The 17,631-nt window shown below is 40.2% G+C and overlaps 3 protein-coding genes across 3 annotated transcripts; all 3 read left to right on the top strand.

Moving 5' to 3' along the window:
- Positions 1–311: 311 nt before the first annotated feature.
- hoxa11b (homeobox A11b) lies at positions 312–2,487 on the top strand. The gene is made up of 2 exons (XM_042424564.1): positions 312–1,052; positions 2,028–2,487. Exons 1-2 carry the CDS (start codon positions 449–451, stop codon positions 2,258–2,260), a joined length of 837 nt encoding a protein of 278 aa, XP_042280498.1. The 5' UTR covers positions 312–448; the 3' UTR covers positions 2,261–2,487.
- Positions 2,488–6,688: 4,201 nt separating this feature from the next.
- Positions 6,689–8,753, top strand: hoxa10b (homeobox A10b). The gene is made up of 2 exons (XM_042424480.1): positions 6,689–7,484; positions 8,422–8,753. The coding sequence occupies exons 1-2, from the start codon at positions 6,710–6,712 to the stop codon at positions 8,694–8,696; spliced, it is 1,050 nt and encodes a 349-aa protein (XP_042280414.1). The 5' UTR covers positions 6,689–6,709; the 3' UTR covers positions 8,697–8,753.
- An 818-nt stretch (positions 8,754–9,571) lies between these two features.
- On the top strand, positions 9,572–12,886 carry hoxa9b (homeobox A9b). The gene is made up of 2 exons (XM_042424477.1): positions 9,572–11,670; positions 12,166–12,886. Exons 1-2 carry the CDS (start codon positions 11,154–11,156, stop codon positions 12,402–12,404), a joined length of 756 nt encoding a protein of 251 aa, XP_042280411.1. The 5' UTR covers positions 9,572–11,153; the 3' UTR covers positions 12,405–12,886.
- The last annotated feature ends 4,745 nt before the right edge of the window (positions 12,887–17,631 follow it).

Here is a 17,631-nt window from a genome sequence, read left to right as displayed (position 1 = left end):
GCATCTTCGCTTGGAATCGGATATAATTCCTTTCTTTTTCCTTCCTTGTAGTTTGGTTATTAAATAGTATCAGTCTACAGGCAGTTGGAAGTAGCTCTGCTGATCTGCAAAAAGAATGAACCAGTGTGTAAGATATGAAGCTCTTTCAAAATTGCCCAAAACGAATCGATGCAAAATTCCCCTCTCAGTATTTTTCCTTTCCCATACAGCCAAAGGTCCACTTTATAAACTCATTGACTCATATAGCCTACGTTGAGGCGTAGGCTATCTGTCATTTTGTGCCAGTGGTCACATGGCTTTGGCCCTCAGGAATGGATAGAGATGGATCCCCACGTCAGCTTGTACGTCTAAGGATTTCTGCTCCACCAATCTGCCTCAAAGTGACTGGAGCGCAGCGCCGCGGAGGAACTATGAGAGGATTATTGTAGGACGTTTCCAACAGCAGAATATGGATTTTGATGAGCGGGTCTCTGGGTCTAATATGTATTTACCGAGCTGCACTTATTACGTCTCCGGAGCAGACTTCTCGGGTCTCCCTCATTATTTAACCCAGAGCCAGTCCTCTTGCCCCATGGCATACTCCTACCAGTCCTCAGCTCTGCCACAGGTCCCGTCCGTGAGAGATGTGGCTTTCAGAGACTATGGCATTGATACTCCCAGTAAATGGCACCACAGCAGGGGGAGCCTATCCCACTGCTATACTGAGGACATCGTGCACAGGGACGGCTGGACGAGCCCGACCTCAAGGGGGGGAGAGATCCTGGTGAAAAGCGGCTCCGGCGCCAGCCACTCCAGCTCGCACCCGACGCCTGGCTTCTATGGCAGCGTTGGCAGGAACGGCGTCCTGCCGCAGGCGTTTGACCAGTTTTTCGACACTGCCTACGGGAGCGCAGAAAACAGCACAACACCGACAGGCACACAGGCAGCAGACACGGACAGACACGCCGCCAAAACAAGCCCCGCTCCGGCTCACCCGGGCTCGGACACGGCAGAGAGCTGCAGCCCCAAGTCGTCCCCCGGCCACAGCGAGGAGAAGCAGCGCAAAAACAGCAGTGAGTAGCGCCGCTTAATGCAAGAAGGAGCAAAATCTAACGCGTTGCTCTTAAAGCTTTTTATATGCTGTTTTATAAGCACGTAAGGTTTATGGAGGGCCTGCAGATTTACCCTATAACAAAACTATGTTATAAACGACAAGATCACGTGCTTGGGATTGAAATTGGCCGTGAAGAATTTGGCGTTTAATTTGTAGTTCACACAAGATCTCCACTTTTCCCCTCAGATGTGAGTTTAAATAGGCATAGACTATTTAGTCCGTAAACTACATTTATATACTAGATAACAATGAACACCATGAAAAATAATAATGTAAATATTTAAAAGTATATATACACACACACACCCTGTTTTGTCTATGTATTTATGACACATTAGATCATTATATTTATGTTTATGATGTATATATATTTACTTTACATTTGATTTACTCTGTGTTGACAAAATGGGGCAACTGGGGCACTTTAATCTGACTTTGGACAAGACTTTAGGTTTAAGACTTGCTCTCTATTTAAAGATAAACATTGACAAATTCGCCGGATTTGCAAGGATTTAATTCAACAGTTTCCATGAAGGAACATGCCTCACTAACACTGAAATAACAGCTCTTTACGCACAGTGAAATCAAGAGCGGACAGTATAAGCATATGAGATACTTGATACTCCTGACTGTTTGGTTTAGGCCCATGCCCTCACTCTTGAAAACCAGCCAGTGTGGTTTCACTGATTTCAGTGAGTTTTCATAACTTCCGACATGCAGTCTTTCATGCCCAACATGTGCCACTATCAAGTGCAGTCTCTGTTTACAATTCTCGGTCCTGTAGGCCTGCGAGGAGGGAAACACTTGAACTCCTGAGCACTTGTAGACCACCACTGCTGTGTCAAAGCAAGAAATAGATGCATGATTTCATGTTGCCATATCTGATGAGGTGACCTTTGCCTTTTTTTTTGTTGTTGTTGTTGTTGTGTTTCAGGTGGCCAAAGGACGCGCAAGAAGAGATGTCCATATTCAAAGTATCAGATCAGGGAACTGGAGAGGGAATTCTTTTTCAGCGTTTACATCAACAAAGAAAAGCGTCTGCAGCTCTCGCGGATGCTCAACCTGACAGATCGCCAGGTCAAAATCTGGTTTCAGAACAGGAGGATGAAGGAGAAGAAACTGAACAGAGACCGTTTACAGTACTACACCACGAACCCCCTGCTATAAAACTGAACAAAGACTGTGACTGCATGGCGTGCAGCCATGCACCCCTCATCTAGACAATACCTACATCTCACCTGGACAGGATGACGATTTTTTTAATGTGCCAGACTCCATAGAGAATTCTACTATTTATACACTATTTTGTCATTAAACACTCTGGCTCTATTATTATTATTATTATTATTATTATTATTATTATTATTATTATTATTATTATTATTATTATTATTATTATTATTATTGATAAGATTATTTGGCCTATTTTTTTTGCTTGTCCAAACCAAGCGACAATTTTCCAAATTTTAAAGTTACATGGTTGCGTGTATAGTGTGCTTACGCGGAAAACCAGTTAAGCCTAAATTCTCTTCATGTTATTTGTGTCATTGATAATAAAATAATTACTGTACTCACACAGAGATTACTGTACTGCATTTACCAAAAAAGTCTTAATTTTCCTTTAAATGAAAAATGTTATTTGTTCCCCAAATTTACGCACGCACACGCAACTTTTGTGACCAGAAATATTCACAGCAAACTACTGTTCGTATTTTTTCCTTTTTTTCTCCTCTTAATCTTTTAATTTTATTGTACAAATACAACTCCGGTGACTGGAAATCATTTTATGTGTTTTGGAATTACTAACAGCTTTCATCTGACATTGTTTGGCGATGATCAGCTCTTCCAAAATTCTTGGTCAATCTTGCATATTGCCAAAGGATGAGTTGAATCATCCCACTTCATTCGTCTCATGCATTTTCAGTCGGATATTCAGTGATATTTAACATCTGCGTTTGACCTCACAGTACAAGTGCTTTGTTGAGCTTTTGCCCGTAAAGTTGGATTATTCTCTAAGTTTATCTAAAGGGCAAACTGGTGATAAAAAGAGTAAAAACCTCAAATGAAACATAATCCCATATTTTGTTTTATATGCCAGCACGTGGATCGTATCAGATGCATGATGTCTGATGCTTTTTTTATTACCTCATGGCTAAGAAATAGGATCTGCTGCAGTTATAATTTGATATCCATTACAAAGGGTTCATTCCTTTCTGGGGCGATGTGGAAAGGCTGATTTCTGACCTAACATGCCTGTTAGGGCTTACTGAAACAATCTTGACACTTGTTTGAATGCATATCTGACACACCGTCTCTTTCCAAAAGAAGGCGGTATAAGACCATGTTCGGTTTATCCACTAAAAAAAAGTCATCCATCAGTCATATTTAGATGGAATAAAAAAAGATGGACAAACTCCAGATCACTGCTCCAATTATCCCTAGCTGTTTGATCATTTATCTGGAGTTGATTCATCCTAACAGCCTGTATCAGTTTGATACTAAATAATCAGGGAGTGAATTTAGGACAAGACGATTTATGTCCACTTGAAAAGGAGGGCAAATTGAAGGCCGCGCACATAAAAAGATGGGTAGAAATTGGGTTCAGGTGGCTTTATCCACCACCAGGCCTCTGAAAACAGCTTGAATGGCCTGCCATAAGCTAATAAGGGCCCTGATGCCCTTCCTTACACCGTGCATCCTGTGAGGCTCCCAGGAATTCCGCTTTGATTGCTGCACATCCTCCCAGTTGCTCCAGTAACTTGGCCATAAAACGCAGATTCGTCTGGAGCATTTGGAGTGTAGTGCAATAAAGCGTCTGAGACCAAGGTTATTAACTGTGACTAAGGGGCTGAAAAACAACGGCTGGGAGCACTGAAAGCTTGTGTTCACGGACCTTTCCGGCGTCATTTGTTTCAGCATCTTACCGGGGTAGGAATATTCTGCATTTGCTAGTGTGTTGCGTTGCAGCGTGTGTAGGTTTGCCGTCCTTCGCCCACTAGGTGGCGCTCCTCAGATCAATGTCATTGCCGTGAATTGAGATATAAAAGAAGTTTGACTCATCGCTCAGATGCTTTAAGATATGTCACCACCTCAGGATTTCATTGTAAAGGTAGGCACAGAAATATTACGGTGTGCTTTTTATGACTGGGTTCTTAATGTGATTTAAGGAAGTATGTCTGGTTCATCTCCACCTGAAAAACACCACGAAGACGCAGTTTTTCATCGTAGGTGCAGATGTTGAAATGTATAAGCGTTCCTGGCAACATGTGGAGAAATAAATAGTGCAAGAAAAGATGTTTGAACATCAAATTTAATGCGGGTTCTCAGGTTGCAATTTTGCAAACGCTATAGGCTTGGAGTGCGCAATAAAGGAGTAGGGCCTATACTACAAGCATTTTGTGGCCCACTAACTTTTATAATCTCTATACGGTTTAAAATGTACAACAGACTTCATTTTATAAACACTGTATTGGATTTATGATGTTTAATTGTTATGTTTACATTGTCGTTTCATTTGGAGGACTTGGAAAAAATGAAAAACCAAACAAACTTGGATTCTCCTTTAGATCATTTGTTCACTGTAAATATTTTGATGCAGCTTGTTGCATCCGTGTGTGTGTGTGTGTGTGTGTTTCGTTGTGAGTGCTTGTGCCTGCGCGCTGGCACAGAAAGACACAGAGAGACATTTTGACACAAAACAGCCACAATGGGATTTTCATTAAGTACTTAACATTTATTTGAAAAAGAATTAAATTACTTTTAAAAAAAGAAGAAGATTTTCTTAATAAAACGTATAATCATATATAACACTCAAACTTTATGGGAATAATAATATAAGAACAGCCCACAGCGCACATCACAGGAAATAATCCAACAGGGTTAATGATTATTATCATTCATTGCAGCCAGACTGCTGCACGTTTGACCATATTAAATAGCTGTACATAAACTGTAGCTCAGATTTCTGGACTTAAGGAAAATGGAGGTGGCCGGCTGTTGTATTCCAGCGTAATCTGGAGACTTTTTGTTAGACTAGCTTTTAGGCCTGTGCGCTAAACTGCTGACCCTATTGACGGTCTTTTAAGGAGGCAATCTTTGACGTAATTTGACGAAATTTCACATATTGTAGCAGCGCAGGCGAACGATTTGTGTTTACTAATTGTTGCCTGAAATGACCAGAACCAAAATATCCACATTTCATTTAATGGCAAGGAGGGAGTTGTAGGTTTTCAAGAAATGATGGATCCAGATCGAATTACTGGTCTCGATTATTTTCAATTAGGACTAAATAGCTGTTATATATCACTAGCCTTCCTTTAGTTTGTGTGTGATACTTTCGTACGTGTTACAGCCGAAATTCTATGCTAACAAATTGTAGTTTTGTATGATGTTGTATTGTATTTTCTATTTTTATTTTCTGTCTAGTCGTTTATTAATATGTTTTTTTTCCCCATTTCATCTCTAAGGACATATATTGTATCCAACTACTTTCTATGAAGAACGAAATAGTGAAAGTCTTGAAACGTAAAAAAACAACAACAATGAAATTTTGCGTATTTTACTCGTAAAATGGCTGGTAGGAGGGGTAAAGTGAATTTAGTAGAATGGGCTTTATATGGGCCTGTTCTTAAGATAATAGTGTATGTGTGTGTGTGTGTGTGTGTGTGTGTGTGTGTGTGTGTGTGTGTGTGTGTGTGTGTGTGTGTGTGTGTGTGTGTGTGTGTATTAAGGAGATAATAACAACATTTATATGGGAATTTTAATCTATTCAGTAAAAAAAAAAAGAAGCAAGAAAACAAACCAACAGAACGCCATCCTGTCAGTATTAGGTAGGTGACCATTAAGAAACATGCAGCTCTACAACTGTGCCACTTAGTTAAGTGAGCCTGCGTGTCACCTTTATAAATGCTCAACAGTGCCTGTGCAGTAAAAAACAAAAAAAGGTGTCTGGATGCAATCGTGACATTTTCACCCTCAATATTCACACCACAATCAGATAAGCTCGAGGGCTCAAAGAAGTGGCTTTGTAAAAGTCTGAGCAGCATAATATGGTAAGATGAAACCTACTGCTGCTGCTGGACAGTCCATGAGGAGGTACATTTTTAAAAAAAAAAAAAAAGATACTGCAATAGAAATAACCAGAGCAGCAAAAACAGGGTTAAGAGTCCCTCGACCAAAGAGTCACACAGGACCTTTTTGGATCTTTGATGCACCCTGAGCTTCTCAGAGGCACCTCTAGAACCCTTCATTTTTACAGTGCTGTAAAACTGGCCATAAAGCTATGCATTGTACATAATTGTTAGGGACAGCTTTCAACTACTGAGTTGTCAAATAGGGGTTGTTGTTAAATTTACATAGGCAGCTCTGGGCTTATAGGTGGTGACTGAAGCTCAAAATCCGAGATTCAAAGGAGATTTAAAGATTTTACCTATACCCTCGGATGCACGACGTTCCCCCCACAGTTTTCTTTACTTAGCCTAAAACAAAATATATGACACAGTGGAGCAGCCTGGTCGGACTGGGAGGAGTCTGTAGTCTCCTGGTGTTTTAATTGGCTGCAGGCTACAGTGAGAAGCGTGAGTATCAGTAATTATTCAGCAATGTTTTGCACAAGAAATGTCAGCCAGAAAGGGCTATCTTCATCCTCCGTCAAATTATACCACAACGATGACATGCCCCAACAACCAAGCTGGAAATTCGTTTTTCGTGGACTCTTTAATCAACGTGAGAACCGACAGTGGTTCATATTACCAAAGTAACGGCGTGTATTTGCCACCGGCGGCGGAATATTCATATGGACTCTCGGGTGGCTCCTGTTTCCCGGGGATCGGTAAGCGCAGCGAGCCAAGTACCCAAAGCGTGATCCCGTCTTCTACGCCGTATGTTCAAGGGATGGAAACGTGGCTGGAAACGTCGAGATCATGCCGGGTGGATCAACCGAGCGGCCAGCATATGCCTCAGTGTTCGTTCTCATCGAGTATAAAAGAGGAGAGCGCGTATTGCCTTTATGAGTCTGACAAATGTCCTAAAGGAGCAACAGTAGATGACATTTCCTACTCGGCTGCATCATGCCCGGTTACCGGCAACACCGTGCCCGTCCCCGGCTACTTCCGCTTGTCTCAGACATACACGTCCTCCAGGCTTTACCATGATGTCCAGCCAAACATGAATCACTTTGCTCTGCAGCGATCTGCCCGTTTGGACACCCAGACCTCTCAGCCACCGGCTGCTTCTGCGGAGCCGGAGCGGAGGGAGAGCCACGAGGAGGCGCCTGTCCCTGAGCCCTGCGTCCCGGCCGGAGAGGAGGACAGCCGCCTCTCCTCGGAGGGCTCATCCTCCCCTGAGCCCGCTGAGACATGCAGTGCTGAGTGTCCAGAAAAGCCCGTAAAAGGTGAAGAGTCATGCATTGTAAAAAATAGGCTTCAGAAAAAGGACATAATAGCTTTTAGGTTTCCATTCTTTTCTTTTTTTTGTCCAACCAATGATTTCTAACAACAGACGGATGCTTGAGTGTATGCGCGCTGATTCGCTATTGCAGGATTAATATTTAGGTTAACAGCCAGCCACTCACAGGTGTGCGTTTATCGAATATTTACCGGTTTGCCAGGCATGAAGCGAAATAGCTGACTTTAACCAATCAGAGCCGAAGATCAGAGCTATTGTGCTCCATAGCTGCTTTTTTAAAAAGATAGCTATTAGGCTGCTATTGCTACTGCAAAGCTATTTTAAAACGGGCCTCGTGGATTTATTTTTACAAGCAACGATATGAAGTTTTTATAATTGAAAATACAGGAATTCCACACGTGTGTTTTAAATATTACGAGGCTTGTATTACTCTGTTATGACAAGGGAAAGCAAGGCCAATCCAGTGTAGTTCATTTTGTCCTGTGCTGGATTCTGATGTCAGTTGTCCCCTCATCAAAGGCACAGGCCTTGCCATAATTTCAGCAGGCTATGTTTTATGTCTTAATAAAGGTGCAGTGGGCTACAGGCTCCTGTGGTTAAAGCTGCTTAACGGGGCAAATGGCAGTTTCTGGTAAAATGCTGAATTGCAAGTCTATGGGGTATTCACGGAAATATTTCTTTGTGCGTAACACTGTAGTAAAAATCACACAGAGCACAGAAAGCATTCATTAGTCGTATATATACCGAACACTATCTTCAGTAGCTTGCAGTAAAAATAGAATTTTATTTGTTTGACAGTTTTACTATTTTGGTTTTTGAATCGTATTAGTCTTTAATTTCTAACAAAGATTTGATGCTTCCCTCCAGGTATGATGGTGTTTGCCACACCTGTTGCCTAACATCCTGTATCACTTTCATTGTAGGAGATGGGAAAATGGAAAGTACAGCTAACTGGCTCACAGCGAAGAGTGGCCGAAAGAAGCGCTGCCCCTACACCAAGCACCAGACTCTGGAGCTGGAGAAGGAGTTTCTCTTCAACATGTACTTGACTAGAGAGCGTCGTCTGGAGATCAGCCGCAGTGTGCACCTCACTGACAGGCAAGTCAAAATCTGGTTCCAAAACAGGAGGATGAAACTGAAAAAAATGAGCCGGGAGAATAGGATCCGAGAGCTCTCCAGCAACTTCAGTTTCTCATGAGACTGTCTGGGTCTTTGGCGCCCTCCTCCATCCATGGCAAGGGCGCCTGTGCAGAGCCCCCCCACCCACCCAACTGTGAGAATGTCCATGGAAAAACAGGACCCTACTGCTAACTTATTGATTGTTGTTATTTGAAAAAATGTTATTTTCACGTCTGTTTGATTTTGTCGTGGATATGTATTTATAAATGGCTACATTTGTAACGTTAATCCGTTGTGTTTTAAGTGTTCAGAATGTGACCACAATGTTTCAGAGCTTCAGGCTTGTACATATTGTATATTCAACCTGAGTGAACCATTGGAATTTGCATGCTGGACCAACCCTTGGGATACTTGTGTTACAGTTACACGTAGGCCTTTATGTGACGGCTAAAGAGCCCAAGAGATTTGATGAATATTTGCACATTTTGCTGGTCAAATTAATAAAGCCATCACTGCAACTGCAGACTTCTTATTTCATTCAGAAACTGCGCGCTGTTTAAATATTCTGGTGAAAGCTGGCACAGGTAGCGCGTGGCGCCATTGCCTTTACATTTTGTACTGGGACCGCTTTGTGCGCAGCAAATATTATTACAGTAAGATGATGCTCTTCATATAGAGTTTAACAGGCCTGTAATAGATGTCTGGCGGCTGTGCACACTTCGATGCTTTTTGTCCTTGACACCAGACTTAAATGTAAACCACACTATGACTGGAGGAGCAGTGATTTTTCATTATTAACATATTATAAATACGTTTTGATTATGAATAAGTGGACCCTTGTTTGAAAAAAAAGAAGAAATACTAATTAGTATTTTAATTACTTAATTTTAATGTCGAAGTAATCTGGACTAAAAGAAGTCCAAAATTTTGCAAAAAGCTGTCAGTATCGCCGTGCGCAAATGTCCATGATAAGACTATTTGTGACTTTCGTTTATAGCTAGATGATGAATTAAATAAGTGTTGTGCTTTTGCGGATTTCTGGAATTATCACAGGCAGACTTCTTATATTTTCACACTTTTAAATCACCAAAAAAACATATTAAAGCAGACATTCCTCAAGAGGAGAGCGGGCTGTTGAGTGGTTTAGGTAGTCTCATGTTGTTGGGCTATATTATCTCTCCCACAACACGAAACTGCCTTGATTACCTCAGTAAAACTCGTCGCATCGTGAAAAGTGAATCACTATCAGCTACTAATTGTAATTATTCATAATTTGGCGCAATCTGCTTCAACCGCAAAAGTGCAATAATGTGTTTTATTTCTGTGCGTAAAAAGAACCCTTGATATTAAATTTATCTCTATGTGAGTTTTTTTTTTTACTATAAGGCGACATAATTTATGTAACTGGACATTATTATATTTATAGATAGACACAAACTTTATTTTTCACCATGTCTATAATTTAAGACTACCTCTGCAAATGATTATACACAACCATACGTGATCTAAACAGCAGGAAGTAGCGATCCAGGCTAGGAAATGTGAAAGGATTATATGTCCAGGAGAGGAGAAAAGGACAGACAAGGCCTCGGTTATGATCATTGCAGTCTGCCAGTTGCCTCGCCGTAGGAAATGCCGGATGCGTCTGCTTGAGCCAGAGAATGGACACAAAGGCTGAGCTTTATTGGTGATATTTAGCTTAGACAGCCAGGTTGTAACCTTAAGAAAAACAACCCAATTGCCCGTGATAAAAAGGACTGTGATATAGCACCCAAATAACCTCACCCCACTTTCCGTTTTAGATTGCCTTCAAAGTAGACCTACAACCCTGCAGACACAGCAATGTGCATCTTGGAAACTGTCCCTTAATATGTGTTGATATTGTAAACTCAAACGATCCTTTTAACGCACATTTGATTGTTTTATCTTATTTAATTAAAAAAAAAGAAACTAGACAATGTTTTTCACACCAGTCACTAACAAGAACCAGGTTTTTTTTTCCCCCAAAGTAGAAGTTTTATAGATGGACGTCATTAAATAATTACACGCTTTTTTATTTCGGAGGATAAATAATCCCATTAGGTTTTTATGAATATACACATTTTTAAAGGAAGGTGTTTGGTGATTTCATAAACGGAGGCTTTAAAGTAGCATCACCTCTCTGCTCCCCCTATCACAAGATTATACTAACATAAGATCTCTTGACAAAAATCATAACGTTTATTGCTTATAAAACGAAATATTTCCCAATAAAGGCGCGGGGATTTGCTATTAAAATATGGTGGGGAAAATGGTGGCCATTTAGTTGAGCAGCAGGCTGATTTATTATTTATTGTTCTGTCCCACGGTCACGTGTTTGGGGCGCCCTATCCAGTCTTGGACAAGGTTCAACTTGCTGGACGCATTGAGCTCCTAGCTGGTGCAGGAAAGCAGAACATTATCATACAATGAATCTGTTTTTTCTCAACACTGCAGGACTGTAAACGCGTTATTTTTTTTTATTTTTTTTAGTTTTGTCGCTTTTTGCATTTTTGCAATGTCGACGCTGGGGACAAGTTATTATGTCGACTCGCGTGTTCTTCCCGAGCAGGAAGATATGGCACCGAGGTACTCATCAGCTGCAGGGGTGGAGCAGGCGATGCTCACCGAATATGGCGGACAGGAGTCTTGCCCTTTGCAGGCGAAATCTTCTATTTTTGGTGGATCTTGGAGTCCCATCTCGGCCCACCCTCCAAACACGGCCACTCCGACCTATATTCATCACCATTACACAGGCGGTGACAGCGATGGCATGTTTACGCGCTCCTGGGCGTTGGATCCGGTCTCTGCGTCTCTGTGTTTGACGGGATTACCATCGACAGCCATGCATTATGAGATAAAACCTGAGCCTCTGATTGGGAGTGGTGAATGTACAACTTTGGAGACGCACACGCTTCTTTTGTCTGACATTGAAAACGGAGCGTCAGTTGCGGAGATTCCCAGCGAAACCACATCTACGTCTAAACCCGCTGACGAAAGTCCGTCAGCTGAGGAAAAGAGGGAGATAGATGCAAGTAAGCGTTGTTTTCATTCTATTCTGGTCGCCATATGGCTTAATTTGGATTAGAAGAATGGTTTGAGGATGTGGAGGAATTGTTTTGGATGTCACAGGCCGGATTTAGGCGAGAATGCGCATAAAGTTATTTGTTTAGGCTCGACGTGAAGTCTTATAGGTAATAACACGGCCTTATGTAAAGAAAATGAGATGATAAGGTGATTGACACGTTTACATGTATCATTTTCTAACATTTTTATGAGGGTTTGGTACGGATTTTGTAATTCTCAGTCCTCAAATTGTTCTAGTTTTTCAGCTTTCAGAAAAGAAATAAAACAAAAAATGTTTGTTGCATAATTTCTTAAAAAAATATATGATCTCGTCAGAGGTGGCATGTCCTTCCCAAACTCTAAAGCACATTTAAAAAAAAAAAAAAAAAGACTAGTCTTGTTTTCAAATCTCATTCTGAGAGCATTAACTCTCTTGTCTCATGATTTTGACCCCCTGTCTCCAGATAACCCGTCATCCAACTGGCTTCACGCAAAGCCCACAAGAAAAAAGCGTTGTCCGTACACAAAGCATCAGATCCTCGAACTGGAAAAGGAGTTTCTGTTTAACATGTACCTCCCCCGGGACCGTAGATACGAAGTAGCGAGAGTCCTGAATTTGACCGAGAGACAGGTGAAAATCTGGTTTCAAAACCGCAGGATGAAGATGAAGAAAGACAACAAAGACCGGCGGAGAGACAGTTAACTGGTGTTAGACTGACGCTGGATTAGAGCCTGAAGGGGGAGGAAGGGGGTCTGACCGTAATATTCCTGACCTGTTCCACATGTTGTTGTATAGTTTGTGTTGTTAAAACAATGTTTGTTTGTTTTTTTTGTTCTTATGATATCCTGCGGTTCATGTTTATGAGAGGACGAAGTGTCCTGTCAGAATTTAGATGTGTTGTATTTGGCGCACAGAGATAGTGAGCTATAGGCCGTTTGTTTGCATGAAATGATCAGTGACTACCTGAATGTCTTTCAGCTACCTATTTGCAATATTTAAGTTATTGTTTTTTGCATTTTATATGTTGTTTTTTTTTTAACCGTTTGGTTTTCATGCCATTTGTGAAAACACTGTGCACACTTAAAATACCTCGTCGTTCCTGGTTTCATCCAAAATAAAGAGTAGTTTGTACAGCACATGAGAAAATTATTATGTCTTATTACTGTGGCTATCATTACTTAATATTAATATATCTAGTGCATTTCTAACATATTTTAACAATATATATATATAATATATGCAATTAATAAAACGGTGCAACTTTGACTTGATTTAATTTATTGCTTTGTTCACTCAAAACATTTTCTAAATCATTTTTAATTCTTGCAATGAAATGGATTGAACTGAAAAGCTGTTTGTATTACAGGAAAAGGATTTAAAAATAAGACTTTTACTACATCCTCTGGTTTGTAACCACTGAGCTTTATGGCGCAAAACAAACCAAACAAGCCACAAAAAACTTCACAAGGCCTGTCTAGATTTTTTTTTTCTTCTCTCTCTCTCTTAAAGAGGCCTTTTAAAAATATTACAATTATGTAATTTTAGAAATTACGTAGGAATCTTTAACTGAAACGTGACTAATAACTTTTAAAATATATACATATATGTATTATAGGCTTAACCATATATTGGACATAAAGATGAAAAATATGCTCGCAAATAGTTGAATTATCCTCGTTTTCTAGATTTTTTTTTTTCTAGAAATACAATGAATTAAATATTGATTGCAAACCAACAACACACAACTATGTAAAAAATTATATGTATTTTTAGCTTATTTTACTCTTTGTTGTTGTCTGATTCACAGCATGTGTATCTGCAGTTCTTTGTAGGACAGTCTAGGCCTTTGAACGCTCTACAAACTAAACTAGATGCCCCTCTGCAATAAACCGCAATCACAGCTTCAACTGTTTATAAGGTGCGAAAACAGCAAAGCATGTAGAGGCTCCGCGACAGTAGTAAAGCAGCATTTGCAGTGAGGCTCGGGCAAACAGTCAAATATGTAATGGTGTTGTAAGATAGGTCTTAAGCACTGGATCAACACACACACACACACACACACACACATACACACACATACACAGAAAGAGAGAGAGATGGTGTGGGGGTGCCAGGAGGATTGAATGCAGATGAGTCTGTTTTAAAACATCTAATTACTTTACAACCGTCTACCAACAATTAGACTGTCTCGGTGCAGAAACATCCGTTTGTTGTTTTGTCGCAACAGAGGACAACAGTCCTCTACCAGACTCAGCACACACACACACACACACACACACACACACACACACACACACACACACACACACACACACACACACACACACTTAATGTTTTATAATGTTTCACACACACAGTTACCAAGTAAACAACACATCAACATACGTCACTTTATTTGGTTAATACCCAGAATTTTTAAAAAAAAGAAAAGAAAATCAAGAAAAATACAAATTTCAAAATCTGAAAAAAACAAAAAAAGTTTAAGAAATTTAAAGGAGCATTCCGGGCAGTTTTGATAGTGGCGTTGGTGCGCTGTGCTGAGCTGAGTGCTGCTGTGCTCTGACCGCCAGCAGGTGGAGGCAACAGCTCATCTGAGGAGCAATGTTGGAGCTGGATGATGCGTTCACGGCACACCAAGATTACTCCCCCATTTATTACGGACCTCCCCCCTAGTTGGGTCGTTTTCATCATAAAAACATCTAATCCTGCTACGTGTTATGTTACATTTTATGGTCATTCGTGTCTTAGATTGCTCTTTAAACATCCTCATTGAATTAAAGTGGTATTCTCTTTGGTCAGGGGCTCCAGGAGGCACAAAATACTTTACCAAATGACTCACTCCACCTGGTGCTTTTGAATAGTTTAGAGGAATATCTGCTGCTATGGTTATCACACGTGGCTGCAAATGTGTGCGTGTTGCAATACATACTCACACAACACAAGAGAGGCTAAAAAACATCATTTAATTTGTTTGTTATCAATCAGTAGCTGCAACCATGTGAGCATTTACATACATACACACATATAGATCACAAACAGAATGTACAGAACCACGTCAACACCACGTTTTTTCCAGGAACTAGACTGGATTTCAACTGAGCGATGAACTTGAGGTCCTAAAAAGTGAGAGATACCCCTAAACCGTCCCTCCCTTCCCGTTGACCTCAGCCCTCTCACCCTCCCTCACCTACCAAATGTCATCCACATGCAGATCATTACTCTTATTCCTTTTTTAGGGGGGGATGTTAACATCATTTTCAAATTCTCACTTTTCAAAACAGTGATGCGATACCGTTCACATCTTCAGCAACGTCTGCTGTCAGCACTTTGCTTGATGGCATTTCCTGTCTAATCCCCGTGAATGTTAGGACGGATATCTTCCGTGCGAACAGGCCATGCTGCACAAAAACAGAAAGTTGCTTGGATGTTGTTTGCGGTGACCTCTCACGACCCCTATACATCAAACCTCATGACACAACCGGTGAGAGAGAGAGAGAGAGAGAGAGAGGCTAAAACTGAACTCTGGGGGGAGAAGTTCAGGGGAGTAAAGTCATGAGCACATGGGGTCTATTCACAGTCATCCACACTGCAAATAGTCTAGTGATGGAATGCCAAAGTGGATGAAGACAGTGAGGTTACTTTTTTGATTTGCATGTCATAAAATAGGTCTAAATTTACAGACTTTCTTGGAAAACATGATCTTAGATAATCCGTTTTTCAAGAGAAATACAGCTTTTTGAGTTGGGAGTTTGCTTTCTATTGAGCTTCTTTTATCTTTGTCACACTTTCTTCAGCCACACTCCCAGTGCATTTTCACACATTGTCGATTTCTCTTTATTTCCAAGTCTGCTACTACTTATTTGTTTCAAATTGTTTCCCCAAAACCGTCATACCCAAGTTTGCCTTTGAAATCTGAGCAAGGCACATGAGTCAAAGAGGCTGAAGGACTGACTGAAAGATGGTTTCTCTCCTAAAGGAGGGCCTGTGTAGGTTAGAAGTAGATCATATTGTTTGAACATGAATTCACAGCATTTGCTACCAATATGAAGTGCTTACACTACTCTCATATTTCATTTTCTTTGATCCGAGAAATATTTATGTTATTAATTTGTCTACTTTGATTTTCTGTGAAGCAAAAAGAGGCCCAGAGTGACCAAATCATTGAATTGTCCAGTTTTCACGATATTTGTGCGCATGTCGATGTGTAAAACTTGATTTGCAGGCCTATAATTCTCCTGATGTCTGTCAAATCTTCTCCTGAATCCGGGGGGCTCAATAAATAAAACTGTAATGTGAAAATCCTGACGTGAACATTGCTTTGTTTCCAGGACGGACACACACACACACACACACACACACACACACACACACGGCTAGAATATCGAAATCTGTTTTCCAGAAGGAGTCAGCTTCAATGAACCTATATATAGATATATATATTTCATTTTTCATTTCCACCCCACATATGCAGTGTCAATGGCGGTAAAAAAAAAAATGCAACAAACTCTTTGATAAACACGTTCAATTATGTCATCTAATATCATTTCAAAATATTACATACCTTGATTATGAAAAATCTGTATATTATATCATCAACATCAAGTTATTTTTAATAAACGTGCAATTGTGACTAAATAACATTACAGTGTAAACACAGACAACAGATGCACACTCCGTCATTTTTCCAGTAGTTTATTTCTTTAGGACAGTATCAAACTCATCATAAATGACAGTCACTCCACAAGACATTATAGAGTAACGTAGTAAAATAAATACAGAAGTTCATGCATTTTCTGTACAAAACAACTGGTCAGTGGTCGCAGTTGGCCTGCTTGCTTCCCAGATGTCTCCTGTTGTTTCTGAACAGACGGGAAACGCACCGCTCATGTTCACAGACGCTCTTCCCTGTCTGCATTCGTTCGAAAACAACCAGCAAAAAGTGGCTTTATCTCCATACACATCTGAACAAGAAGCAGAAATCAATCTTTTTGTTGTTGTTGTTGTCGTTGCAATATCAAATATTCAATATGTTCAAGTGGAATTATCAAGTGTTTAGGCTCTGCTAGATAAAATATTGTAGAGGTTTATTCATTTTTTCAGAAGGCTCTTTGTTCTCTTTGTATCGTTGTTCTGCTTCTACACCTGTGTCAAAGGTAGGTAAAAACTCGCCATATAAACTAATATTTATTTGCAAGTTGCTATGAGAGGAAAAAGCAAACTCGCGTGGTTATTCTAAAGTGTAATTTGCAGAAATAACCTTGAATGTTTGAAAATGTGTCACACAAATTACTACAAATTCGGTTAAATTCAAGTATAATCTTTCAATTAATTCGTAAGCCCTCATGATTATAGAACAACTGATATTATTTATTTTCAGTTATATTGTTCAGGTTAGATTAGCATATTATTCCCTCTCAAGATCTGCTTAAAAATTCAGAACGCATTCTCAAAACCAATAAAAACACAAAATACACAGTTTTATGTAGTCAAACATTTCAAACATATGTGGTAAATCAGAATTATTTTAGAAACCAACCAGACCAGAGAAAGATTGTGTCCACAGAGAGAAAGGTGTGGGAGTGAATGGGATTTCAGCTGAATGCCAACACCCACTCACCTCAGCAAACAATTGCTCCTAAAGCTGCTCCGTTCGTTTCTCTACACGACTAACCAAGTCCATTCCTCTCTTCTTTCTTTTTCTGTGTCGGGGTAGTCCTTTTTCTGTTTTGTTTTGGAGGTTTTTTTTTGCAAACGACGAAAAAAAAAGCCACAGAGTTTCGTTTTTAGATGGATTTCTGCTTTATTAAGCGAGTGAGGAAAAAAAAACAACCTTTGTGCGTAATGGCCGCGCGTCTCATCCGTGCCTTTAAGAAATCCATACATTTCTAAATTGAAAACGTCTTCTACAGCCTATACCTAGAGAGTGGTT

The sequence above is a fragment of the Thunnus maccoyii genome, chromosome 10 (genome assembly GCF_910596095.1).
Source record: "Thunnus maccoyii chromosome 10, fThuMac1.1, whole genome shotgun sequence".
Lineage (NCBI taxonomy): Eukaryota > Metazoa > Chordata > Actinopteri > Scombriformes > Scombridae > Thunnus > Thunnus maccoyii.
Note: the sequence above shows the minus strand (reverse complement) of the source record. Positions and strands in the feature narration are given on the sequence as shown.

Coding starts and splice junctions, on each gene's coding strand:
- hoxa11b (XM_042424564.1), top strand. CDS start 449: ATGGATTTTGATGAGCGGGTCTCTGGGTCTAATATGTATTTACCGAGC. Junction 1,053..2,027: donor GAAGCAGCGCAAAAACAGCA/GTGAGTAGCGCC, acceptor GTTGTGTTTCAG/GTGGCCAAAGGACGCGCAAG.
- hoxa10b (XM_042424480.1), top strand. CDS start 6,710: ATGTCAGCCAGAAAGGGCTATCTTCATCCTCCGTCAAATTATACCACA. Junction 7,485..8,421: donor TCCAGAAAAGCCCGTAAAAG/GTGAAGAGTCAT, acceptor CTTTCATTGTAG/GAGATGGGAAAATGGAAAGT.
- hoxa9b (XM_042424477.1), top strand. CDS start 11,154: ATGTCGACGCTGGGGACAAGTTATTATGTCGACTCGCGTGTTCTTCCC. Junction 11,671..12,165: donor AAAGAGGGAGATAGATGCAA/GTAAGCGTTGTT, acceptor CCCTGTCTCCAG/ATAACCCGTCATCCAACTGG.